Source organism: Schistocerca gregaria, chromosome 2 (assembly GCF_023897955.1).
Source record: "Schistocerca gregaria isolate iqSchGreg1 chromosome 2, iqSchGreg1.2, whole genome shotgun sequence".
Taxonomy (NCBI): domain Eukaryota; kingdom Metazoa; phylum Arthropoda; class Insecta; order Orthoptera; family Acrididae; genus Schistocerca; species Schistocerca gregaria.
Window position 1 is genome coordinate 631,127,130 of NC_064921.1, and position 12,675 is coordinate 631,139,804.

Sequence of the window (12,675 nt, forward strand, 5' to 3'; positions counted from 1 at the left end):
AGCACCACAGTAGGGCGATGGCGTAAGAGAATCCCTGACAGCTTGAAGCACTGTTGCTTGCTTTCAGGTCTTAAGTGCCAATGGCTACAGGTGAAAACGATAGCCGTCTACAGTGCTGCCATAGAGAAGTTTACAAAATCGCATTACGTTATTCATTGTGGTAGGCCCACAATCCTGCCGCGCCCAGTTGACTGCAGTTGTCATGGATCAGTTTACGCCGACTTATCTATACGAGTGGCTATGTGTGACAGCACAGAGCATAACTTGGAGCCAGCACCAGGAGTCGTGAGTAAGAGCAGCAAGACGATCATTTGCTCGTTACATCAAGCCATCGCCGGCTGGTCTTCTTTACATCCTGGCGTGGATGGGTCAGGGAGTTGGTTCAAATGGCTCTGAGCACTATGAGACTTACCTAGTGAGGTGATCAGTCCCCTAGAACTTAGAACTACTTAAACCTAACTAACCTAAGGACATCACACACATCCATGCCCGAGACAGGATTCGAACTTGCGACCGTAGCTGTCGCACTGTTCCAGACTGTAGCGCCTAGAACCTCTCGGCCACCTGGGCCGGCTCAGGGAGTTGGACAGTCAATAGGATCACCTGCTGCTGGCACCCGATGGTAGTGGCCCTGTGTGTATCGAGGATGGGGCAGCTGCTGCTACCGTGGGAACTGGAAGCTGACAGAGCCTCAGTGTGAGACGAACCGTGCAAAAAGTCAGTGAGGAAGCACAAGAACAAGCGAGTAACTGAGACTGGAGTCAGCTGGACAGTAAGGGGCAGACAGCAGTGGAGGGAGCCTGGAGGAATCTGGGTCTGAGCTAGAAGTGGCTTGTTGTCAACGTGAAGCATCGGTTCATGTTCCCAGCGAATAGATGGTGCCTGGCGTCTTGGCTCCAGGGAAGGGCGTGATGATTAGATTCAAGGAGATACTAAAAATTTTCTGTACTCTTGGACGGTGGTGTACAGGAGGGATGTCACATCAGTTGCGCTCGGCAGAAAACTATGTCTCTGCAGATGCCTGTGTCTAGCTGTGTTTTAGCTTAAACTGTGGTAGTTATTATGTTGCCACAGTGGCGTAGCCACTGCGTACCTAGTGTTGTTTTCTGAAATAAGTTTTAGTAAGAAAAGATTCTGTATTAACTTCTTTACCTTCCTGACTTCGAGTTTTCTGGGCTTGTTTGAATTACTGGTGTCACTTATTTTGTCCTATGGCCACCATTGCATAGCCTAGTACAGTGAGTCTTAATAATCTATTTCCTCTTTCTCTTGGTGATTAGTTGTATTTAAATTAGTTTTGGGACTTGGCGTGTTACCTCAAGTGGGTTTAATTTTGAATAATGTGTGCTGGGCGAGAACCTTGCTTTATTGTCGTCCCTTCAAGTTTGTGGAGTTTCTGGTGGTACGCTAATCTGCTTTTAGTGCCCCCCTTGTCACTGTAAAGCTAAACTTGTTTTGAAGTACAGGATTTTTCCCACTGTTGAAACTTCTTCATTTAAATGTGTGAATCTGTACTTAAATTGCTGAATGACTGAGAAGATGAAACTTCTACGTTATTTGATTCTGAAACAGCTGAGTAAATCTGAACGTACTGAGCCTACTTTCTCTTTACTTTTTCTTATCATGCCAACAGTGACCCACAATATTCTATCGGAACGCAATCTGACTGCTCAAAAAAATTACAACCTGACTTCAAATCATTAATACAAAATCCTAACAATAACCTATACATTTCATTAAGCACTAAGATTCTAACTACTAAAGCCACTAACTGCTAATAGGCATGTGGTTAGAAAAGGAAAGAATTTGTTACAAACCAAATAATGTATTTTTTACTTTAATAATGTGACATCCAGTCCAAACACGAATATAAATCGTCATTGACATCCAGTACAAGGATACAGAACCATGAATAATTTCCAATCTCCAAGTCGGATACTTCCAGATCGTTAGCCTGCGCTAACACTTCAGACCTCTACCCTCCCTCAATGCTAACATCTCACATTTAACATCCATCACTGCTGGCTGTTCACCTTCAACTGCCCAACAGTACTTCCATCACTTCTGGCGACTAACTTCCAACTACCCAACACTACTGGCGATTAACTTCCAACAACGAGTCCGACCAGCCACAGAGTCTCTTACAAAGAAAGCGCCGTCAGAGGTCCAATGCAAAGTGCTACACAGCGCTGCCAACACAGGAGCAGCCCACTTACGCTGTCTACGTGTACTAGAAATTAAATTAATATGTACTTGTAGATTAAGTAATGATCAGTTTCCTTGTGCTTTACCTTTACTCATGCAATCTGATTTATTCAATTCTGTTTTGTTAGTAATATGTTTAAAATTTGTTAAGGGTTACACACACACACACACACACACACAAACTCCAGCCACTCTCCATTCCTACCATTCTCTGTGACACGATTAGTAGTGGCTGAAGTGATAACAATAACAAAGCATTTATAGTGTTGAAAAATAAATAGTTAAGAACACTGTAAATTTAAGCGGGTGTGCAGTATGTGTGTACGTTCTTGGTAACTTTTTTTGTGAAACAAGAAAGATAATGCAATTAGTTACTAAATAGCGAAGAAAGAAATAATTCTCAGACGGAAGTTTGTGTGTTTAACACGTGAAATAGGTGAACCCATTGTCAGAACTCAGTTACAATTATAGAACTTTTGGTCGCAGTGTCAATCCACACATAGACGCATCGCTTACAGAAAGCACATTTTATAAGTTGCATGAAAACAACATATGTCACAGCCATTTCTGAGAATTCTTTATTTATTACTTTCTTTCATGCAAACGTTGGTTATTGGTTAGGACGTTATCGGCATGACTCACTGTCTGTAACAAGTAATAACTAGTATTGTTTCTCATTCACTAATATCACAGTTGCTTACAAGAACATTTACACTGAGAAATGCTTTTGCTTCAGCTCCCCCAGCAAGGCACTGTAGTTACGATGAGGCACGCTGACGGAACTTCAAAGTTTTGTAATCTGCTCATTCTTTGTTTCTTCTGTTGTAGCAGTTAACTCAGCGTAGCTCTGGAAACACAGCAGAAGTTTGTATCAAGTTACTTACATGTACAGACACAAATATCAATCTACAGCAGAAAATGCTCACCTCTTTAGCAACATTTTTTAACTGTTCCGCCATTGCAGTGCCCGTCTCTTCTACAAGCTTTGACAGAAAACCACTTGGATTTTGCAACAAAATGTGAGGGTGATCGTATTCCTGAAGAAAGAAATTGGGGTTCTATAGTGACAGAAGCGATATTTGAAAAGCGTTATCCTAGAAATATGATTCAATATCAAGTATACCTATGACATTTCTCTGGGTGCAAATGATTCAAGAACCTATATTCAGACATCTAACGGAAATTCAGCCACGTAACGTCTTTGACAATCGCCCAAAATTAGACAGCTGTACAAAGCACAAACGCAACAACGAAACGTTGTGGTTGTGCAGAGGAGGTTAGCTCTTCGTTTGTTGACTGGGACATGTTCATCCAAGACTAATGCAGTAAAGAACGAAAGAAACTGGTTCACCTACTTAATATCGTGTAGGGCTCTGCAAACACACAGCAGGGCCGCAGAACGGCGTGGAGTGGACTCGACTAATGTCTGAAGTAGTGCTGGAGGGAAATGACACCGTGGATCCTGCAGGGCTGTCCATAAATCAGGTAAGAGTACGAGGGGGTGGAGATCTCTTCTGAACAGCATGTTGCAAGGCATAGCAGATATGCTCAATAATGTTCATGTCTGGGGATTTTGGCGGCCAGCGGAAGTGTTTAAACTCAGAGGAACGTTCCTGGAGCCAATCTGTAGCAATTCTGGATGTGTGGGGTGTCGCATTTTCCTGTCGGAATTGCTCGAGTCCGTCGGATCGGAATGCACAATGGACATGAATTAATGCAGGTGATCAGACAGGGTGTTTACGTACGTGTCACCTGTCTGAGTCGTATGTAGAAGTATGGGGGGTCCCTTATGACTCCAACTGCACACGCCCCACACCATTACACAGCCTCCACCAACTTGAAAACTCCCCTGCTGGCATGCAGGGTCCATGGATTCATGAGGTTGTCTCCTTACTCGTAAAGCTTTGTGTCATGAAGTCATCAAGGTTACACGAGTGGGCCTTCGACTCCGTAAGCCCATACCGATGATTTTTCGTTGAGTGGTTCGTACGCTGACAGTTGTTGATTGCCCAGCATTGAAATCTGCAGCAATTAGAGGAAGGGTTGCTCTTCTGTCACGCTGAACGATTCTCTTCAGTCGTCGTTTGTCCCGTTCTTGCAGGATCTTTTTCCGGCCGCAGCGATGTCGGAGGTTTGATACTTTACCGGATGCCTGATATTCATGGTACATTCGTGAAATTGTCTTACGGGAAAACCCCCACTTCATCGTTACCTCTGAGTTGCGGTGTCCCGCGTGCGCCGACTATAACGCCATGTTGAAACTCACTTCCATTTTGATAACCTGCCATTGCAGCAGCGGTTATCGATCTAACAACTGCGCCAGACACTTGTCGTCTTATAGAGGTGTTGCTGACGGCAGCGCCGTATTCTGCTTGCTTACATATCCCCGTATTTGAATAAGGATGCCTATACCTGTTTCTATGGCGCTGCAATGTATCGATAGGCGAGAAGGCTGCATTATTTTCACTTAGAGCGGATCCAGTTTATTTTACGTGCGGGCTAGGGCAACACTATAGTGGTGTTGGACAAGGAGGATTGCGTTCAAAGAATGGAGTATCTACTGTCTGGTTTAGCGTTATCGCAGAATCGGCGCTAATCGTACAAAAAGTGTAGAAAGACCAACAGTCTACTGAAGGAAAGTTCCTTGTCGCAGGAGATTGTATCACAAGTTTTTTATTGTGGTGGCCTCTGATAATCCATGAGAAAACCTCTTAGGCCAATTGCAACATTGGTGCTTCGACTTATCGTTTAGTAAAACACCTTACTACTCTGTTCAGTCAGCTAGTTTCGTCGCTGTAAGCATCACATACAGCACACTGTGGATTTCTTACGTCGATTAGAGGGATTGCAATGGAATGACTCCTGGCTCTCGTTCCACTGTCTGATTTGTTATTATTAATTGAGCTTAGGTTCGGTGTTGAATTGACGATATGTGTTGGCTTCCACTTACTTTCTATTCACTCACGAGTACTTTGAACAGACGGATGCAGTTGTGATGGGAAGCTCTTTGTCACTTATTATTGCGAATTTGTTTATGGAAGACATCGAGAAATGTCCTTTGGAGTCTGCAGCATTGAGACCTGCATTTTTTTCGGTTATCTAGAAGTATACGTTTCTTGAAACTTCCTGGCAGATTAAAACTGTGTGCCCGACCGAGACTCGAACTCGGGACCTTTGCCTTTCGCGGGCGAGTGCTCTACCATCTGAGCTACCGAAGCACGACTCACGCCCGGTACTCACAGCTTTAATCTGCCAGGAAGTTTCATACAGCGCACACTCCGCTGCAGAGTGAAAATCTCATTCTGGAAACATCCCCCAGGCTGTGGCTAAGCCATGTCTCCGCAATATCCTTTCTTTCAGAAGTGCTAGTTCTGCATGTTTCGCAGGAGAGCTTCTGTAAAGTTTGGGAGGTAGGAGACGAGGTACTGGCAGAAGTAAAGCTGTGAGTACCGGGCGTGAGTCGTGCTTCGGTAGCTCAGTTGGTAGAGCACTTGCCCGCGAAAGGCAAAGGTCCCGAGTTCGAGTCTCGGTCGGGCACACAGTTTTAATCTGCCAGGAAGTTTCATATCAGCGCACACTCCGCTGCAGAGTGAAAATCTCATTCTGTATACGTTTCTTGTTTGGCTTCATGCTATCGAGCACTTAAACAGCTTTTTAGATCTTCTGAATTCAAATCACGCAAATATTTGTTTCACGAGATAGGTGGAAAAGAAAACCTTTCCCTCCTTGACGTGTCGATCAGGAGGATGGTGGATGGTAGGTTGGGATAAGCAGTTTATAGGAAGCCAGATTACAACGATTTGTGTCTATAGGCCGATATGTGTCACCATCATGCTCAACGTGAAGGGGTACCTCGTATCTTGGTTCATAGGTCCGTTGTCATCTCTGACGCTGAGAGTTTGTCAGGTGAGTTAGACTTCTCTCGTCAGAATGGCTGCAGTAAGAGATCAGATGTGAATTGCGCTATTGACCAACTGGGCCTTGGGTGAGTAATGGTAATGCCAAGGTTGCACCAAAGTCTACGGACTTTGTGCCTTACGCAGGAAATGTTTCCAACTGGGACGATCGTCCTTTGTGGAAATCACTTGTAAAAGGCGTCTTTTAGCACATCTAAGATTAGATCTCTTATAGAATCTGTAAAGGATGATATTGGTTTGCGTAAGGCGACTGTGCATCGTTTTCCTTGTAGTTGAGGTATGTCATACATTAGTAGACCATCAGGACTGTGGAAGACAGGTGTACAGAGCGCAAGTGTCACACACTTTTACAACAGAACAACAAATCTTCCTACTGTAGAACATTGTCTTGGCACCGCTATTCCTACGGAGATTCGGGCATTAACTTTCAGATTTTTGGATAGTGTCGTTATGTAAGCAGTTCAAATTAAATTAATTAGTGACCTTATAAATATAGACGGTGGTTTTAGTTTAAATTCTGCGTGGAATCCTTGTCTTCCCCTTTTCAAAAAACAGAGAGACGAAGTCAATGCTACCTCACCTGCTGTTTATTAATATTCGTTATCGGTAACTTCTGACGTCAGTCATCTTTGCTTCTGTGGTGGCAATAGTGTTTACAGTGAGTGAGTGAGTGTGTGTGTGTGTGTGTGTGTTTTATCTTTCGCTATTTCCCGGTATGCTCTACAAACCGAGCTTGTAAATACTCTTGCATTGCGCTTGCTTGCTGCATTTGTAACTTGAAAATTACAGGTTGTGCACCTGTCGAAATATCGGAGGTTGTTGAAGACGTCGCCAGCTGCATTTCCTTAAGTCATCTGAATATTTCATACACCGGAGGAAACTCATGTTCCATAACGACTATATGTTTCACAATGGTCATACGGTCGTCAAAAACACAACTGACTGAAAAATACACTAGTGTCCACAATTAAAGCAACAAATGGATATTATGCGAGGATGGGTTTATTTTACCACTAAACAGTATAAACAGATCATAGTAAAGTAGAAGCAACGTAAATAATACAGAATATAAATAACTGCTATAAACAAAACGTTAAACAAAAATCTTCTTCGTTTTTTCCAAATTAATGGATTTGCTCACACATTCAGACAACTGGTTAATGTGCTTAGTACGGGATGCGACCACCTCTGGCAACAATACAAGCCCAACGACGACAGGGCAGGCTGTGAATGATGTCGTCAAAAAAATGGTTCAAATGGCTCTGAGCACTATGGGACTCAACTGCTGTGGTTATCAGTCCTTTAGAACTTAGAACTACTTAAACCTAACTAACCTAAGGACATCACACACATCCATGCCCGAGGCAGGATTCGAACCTGCGATCGTAGCAGTCGCACGGTTCCGGACTGCGCGCCTAGAACCGCGAGACCACCGCGACCGCCAATGATGTCGTCATTCTCATGTTGAGGCTATAACGTCCATTCTTCCTCGAGAGCTGCTCACAAGTCTTAAAGAGTGGTTGATGTATGCTGATGAGATGCAACCTGTCTCCCTAGTGCATCCCAAATGTGCTATGGGATTCAAGTCGGGAGAGCGAGCAGTCTACGCCATGAGTGCAACCTCTATGAGATCGAGCGTTATCGTCCATCAATACGAATTCTGCATCCGCCTCTCCTCGCAACAACTGCACATGAGAGTCCTAAGATTTCGTCACGATACTTGACAGTAGTTAAACCTTGCCGATTCATGCGTACAGTTTCACGAAGAGGTGTTCGAGTGGTCCACATAATCCCTGCTCACACCATTAGGGGTCCTTCTTGATATCTGTGTCTTTCCACAGTGCTTGAGTGAAATCCAGTTCCTCATTCCTAACAGATGCGAATGCTTGGAAAATCACTACCAGACCAAATCGGGCCTTTCTGTGGGAAGAACACCGATCCAAAGACCAGTGTCCAGGTGGTGCGTCGACGACTCCACTCTAGACGTTCCCTTCTGTAAAGGGTACACATACAGCAAGTCTCCAACAATAAAGGCCACCCTGCCGAAGCGTTCTGTAGACCGTTTGCCTCGGTACAACAAACGTCCAGTGGATGCTGCTAGGTCAAATGCCAGTTGTCGTGCAGTACCAAGTCGGTACCGTCGTCCCCTTGAAGCCAAATAACACTCCTCTCTTTCTGATATCACACGTCGGTCAACTCTGGCCTGGTCTTCGGGATCTGTTTCGGTCTCTATTAAATGTCGACACATCCGAGAAACAAAAGAACGATTCACATTAAGGCATCGGGCCTCATCAGTTTGCAAATGTCCTACTTTCATTCTCTCGTAAATGGTTGGTTGTTTGCGTTTGGTCCACACTAGTCAGATTTTCAAAGGGATAGCTGTGCCGATGGGATCCGACGTTTTTAAATTCAACATAAGCGATATCAGCATAAGTCTTCTAGTTCAGATAAATATTGGATTCTGGTCTACTGATGCACTTTCAAAGAAAGCGCGCAACAGCAACAGGCTAGAACCTAGTCTGTTGTCACAACTTTCCATTACGAGCCGCCGACCATCCGAGCGTGAGTCCATTTCGTAATCAGTACTTTGAAGCCGTACTGGGGAACTTGTCGTTTAGATGAATTAAAGTACCAAAAACTCTTTTAACTTGGATATGCTGTGATGTTGACGCTGGCAATTTTTCACATTAAAAAATCACGCCTACGTTTGCCTCCGTATGCAGTTATCCAGAATTTCATATTGGAAATAGAAAGGAAATTTAATACATATCTTGAGAGTGTGTGGTCTATGGTCTTTCAAAACGAAAATGAACTATCTTTTGTGTTTTCGTTAATGTTAGGCTTATGAATAATTCTTGTGCTACAGAGCAAGTTTACCCTAAATGAAGTAAAGTAACAGGTACTTTCAGTATTGTTTTACGTGGAACATATGTTAGTTAAAATGTTATTTTTTCTAAAAAGTAGAGCTTACCACCATAGTCCCTGCCTCCATTACGAGGACTTTGTCAGAATCCATAATGGTGTTAAGTCTGTGGGCTATCGTCAGCACTGTACAGTGTTTGAACTTCCTGCGGATTGTAGCCTGAATGAGAGCATCAGTCCTGCAACATAAGTTAGCATAATTTATGTGTTACAGATTTATTGAGTCACTGACGTTCTGCCTGATGGAAGCTGTAGACACATCTTCATATCCAGTTAATAATCTATATTAGTTTGGATGGTAACAGTGTGTATTATTCACTTTTTTATGTTTGTGGGAAAACCCACTCAAAATTACTAAAACAATAAGCGCAGATGCGTCAATATCAACTTAACACCACCTGTTAACGCTTCGCATTACCTACAATGTGTATCTCACAAACATAAAAAAGCGAAGAGATACACATTGTAGGTAATGCAAAGCGTTAACAGATGGTGTTCAGTTGATATTGACGCATCTGCGCTTATTCTTTTAGTAATTTTGAGTGGGTTTTCTATCGTAAAAGCCAGCTAGGAACAGCTGGTACTGAAATACTCGATAAACTTTCCGATCGTCCAGTTCTACACTGCAAACTTCCTTCAGTTTCAGGAAGTGTACAGTGCAGAATATCTTAAAGATAAGTGAGGCTACTTGTGATTTCCGCTACCTATTTCTTAACTTTTTAAAACTGAAGAAGCAACTTATCAAACTTCGCCAAACTTGGATAAATAAATTAAGGACATTGTCAGCAAGGTATTCCAATGCAGTTATTGTAACATGACCCTTTCAAAAGCCACATAAATAATATTACTCGGCAGATCAAGATGACGCACGATCTACGTTATTTGCAACAAAGGTGAAACCAACACCACCTATCTTCTCTTTTCGTCGGATTTGCTTATGGTATTACTAGTCAGAAGAGGAGCGAAACATCTATCTCTGAATCAGTTTTAAACAAGCCAACTTGCTCGTCCCTATACGGTATCCGCCACAACTCCGCTCTCAGCTAGCCAACTGCTGTCACTAATTTGAATTTCCGCCGCTACCGTTATTACAACTATCGGTACAAAGCTATGCGTGACAGGTTTCAGGTTCTTAGAAATTCATTCCGTGCCTTATCTCCAAGCTATCTCCTGTCATTGTCCATATCTACTTGTCCCTGTTTTAAATGGCGTATAGTTCCTGCTCAGTGTTAAGCCACGGTTCGGAAGGCGTAGCCAATGTAGTTGGCATCGTGTTATCGTGGGATTTCCTGGGCTTCTACCTGCCATAGAACAAAGCTGTCTTTCACGTGATGATTTTTACACGCAGCACATTTCTGACCTGTGAAATTTTCTCGCTCTTTACCTATATACAAGAACTGCTGTGGCCAGCGGTTGACAGTGATAACATACACAGTAAGCGAAACTTGGATTTTACGTTCAGATTTACGTAGGCGTACTGACATGGAATGGCGTCGAATTTTTTATGTTACAACTCTTAAAGACTGTCAAATAAACAAACTTTATTAGCATTCTACATCTTTATTATACATGTCTACATATTTATTTCTCAACTTAGTCACCCTGGCGACGAGCGAGAGAATGTTTGACTTCGTTGACGGACAATCATCTTATCTTAAAACTCTTCCACTGGTCAGCGTTCACGTAAAAATGACAAAATGGGATTGTCGGCGCGCCTTGATGCAAAACACCCTTCCTTTTTTTTTTTTACTTATTCCCAAAGTAGTTTCAACGACAGTATCGCCATCATCACTAGGTTCTTTAATTTTGAAACGTTAAAAAAATACCATACTTCTAAAAATTGCAAAACATTATTGCATTGCACTTTTGGTTCCAAAATATTGGCTTCCCTGAATAGTTTCATAATACCTTCAAATGTTCAATTGTGTGTGTATTCCTAAGGGACCAAACTGCTAATGTCATCGGTCACTAGACTTACACACTATTTAAACTAACTTAAATTAACTTACGCTAAGAACAACACACACACACATGCCCGACGGAGGACTCGAACCTCCGGCGGGAGGGGCGCGCAATCCGTGACATGGCGCCTCAAACTGCGCGGCCACTACGCGCGACCATATTAGCTTATTGTAACGACACAGCATGATTTTTACACTTGTTGCCACAGTTTCCGGCATATTTTCTGTGTTTTTGTTGCCGTTTCTTCGGCACACAGCAAGTCACCTGCAACTGTATGAGTGGCTGTTTGCAAACAAATAATGCCCAATACATTGGACAATCAAGCAGAAAGTTCCGAACAAGGTACACAGAGTATATGAGATCTCTGTCGAGTGAAAGCATATTTTCCGCTTTCGCAGAACACATAAAGAATGAAAACCACAACCCCACTAATATCTAAACTGATCTACACATTCTGAAACACGCCAACAGTCTATACCGAAATATGATAATACAATAAAATTACTACGTGCAAAAGGCTATAATGGAAGTGAAAAACTTTAATAAACGGAAACTCAACACTTCGCAGCAACACATTGTTTAGCACTCTAAGAGGACTGACAAACACACACACACACACACACACACACACACACACACACACACACACACACACATGCGCGCGCGCACACACACGCACATGCCCGCACACACCACAAACAAAACCACTACCCCACTACACAGAACCATAAATAAGGGACCAAGTCGTCTGAACTCCCGCTACAATTTTCAAAACCTTTTCGCAATATGTGTTACATTCTTGCCACACACGCGAACAGCAACATGGCGTAATGTTTTGGACTACGAACAAGATGCAGAAGTTATGTTTTTCTACGTTTAAAAGCAGCTGAAAGTCGTCCAACAAATGTGAGTACATGACAAACTACGTAACAACCTAGTACACACCAAAAATATATCCACAAACCCAATAAAATAATGCTGACACACGTAAGTTCACTTTTTCACATTTGTTTAGTAACAGCCACTGATACACTTGCAGATAACGTGCTGTACGCGGAAGAAACGGCAACAAAACCACGAAAAACACGCCGGAAACTGCGGCAACAAACGTAAAATCGATGCTGTGACGTAAATTAAATAAGGCGTTATGAAACGATTCACAGAACACAGTGTTTTGGAACCAAACCGTACACAGGTAATAGTGTTTTAAATGTTTACAAGTATGCCATTTTTTGCATGATGATGACAATAGTGTCGCTGAAACTAGTTTGGGAATAAATTAATAAAAATCAAGTGTTTTGCATCAAGGCGGACCCACAATTCCGTATTTCTGACGGAGCCGCAACCTACTATCACCGCTTTGCAATAATCAAAGTGAAGTCATCAAAGAGATTATTTCAGTTTTGGAAACAGTTGAAAATAGGATGGAGCGAAGTTGGGACTGTATGCAGGATGATCGATGCCAGTGAACCCAAGGCGTCGGATTGTTGCAGATATCGCAGAGCTCGTGTGTGATCTGGCATTGTCATGCTGAAGAAGAGGGCGCTACATATGTAGAAAAACTTGCCGAATTCGAAACTCGATTACAGCACGCTGTTTCTCTTGCCCCGGTATAGTTCCGTAACACAGCGCCATGTTACACGCTCCAATTTGGAAACCACTAGTGACA

At 42.9% G+C, this 12,675-nt stretch overlaps 1 protein-coding gene across 1 annotated transcript in view; it reads right to left on the reverse strand.

The window, feature by feature from the left end:
* Positions 1 to 1,821: 1,821 nt before the first annotated feature.
* LOC126334647 (ATP-binding cassette sub-family C member 4-like) overlaps positions 1,822 to 12,675 on the reverse strand; it is a 261,187-nt gene continuing 250,333 nt past the window's right edge. The window contains exons 23-25 of the mRNA XM_049997092.1: positions 9,094 to 9,223; positions 3,132 to 3,242; positions 1,822 to 3,052 (exon numbers count right to left, since the gene is read on the reverse strand). Coding sequence (XP_049853049.1) covers positions 2,990 to 3,052; positions 3,132 to 3,242; positions 9,094 to 9,223 — 304 coding nt within the window. The 3' untranslated portion in view covers positions 1,822 to 2,989. The remainder of the gene's footprint in view (positions 3,053 to 3,131; positions 3,243 to 9,093; positions 9,224 to 12,675) is intronic.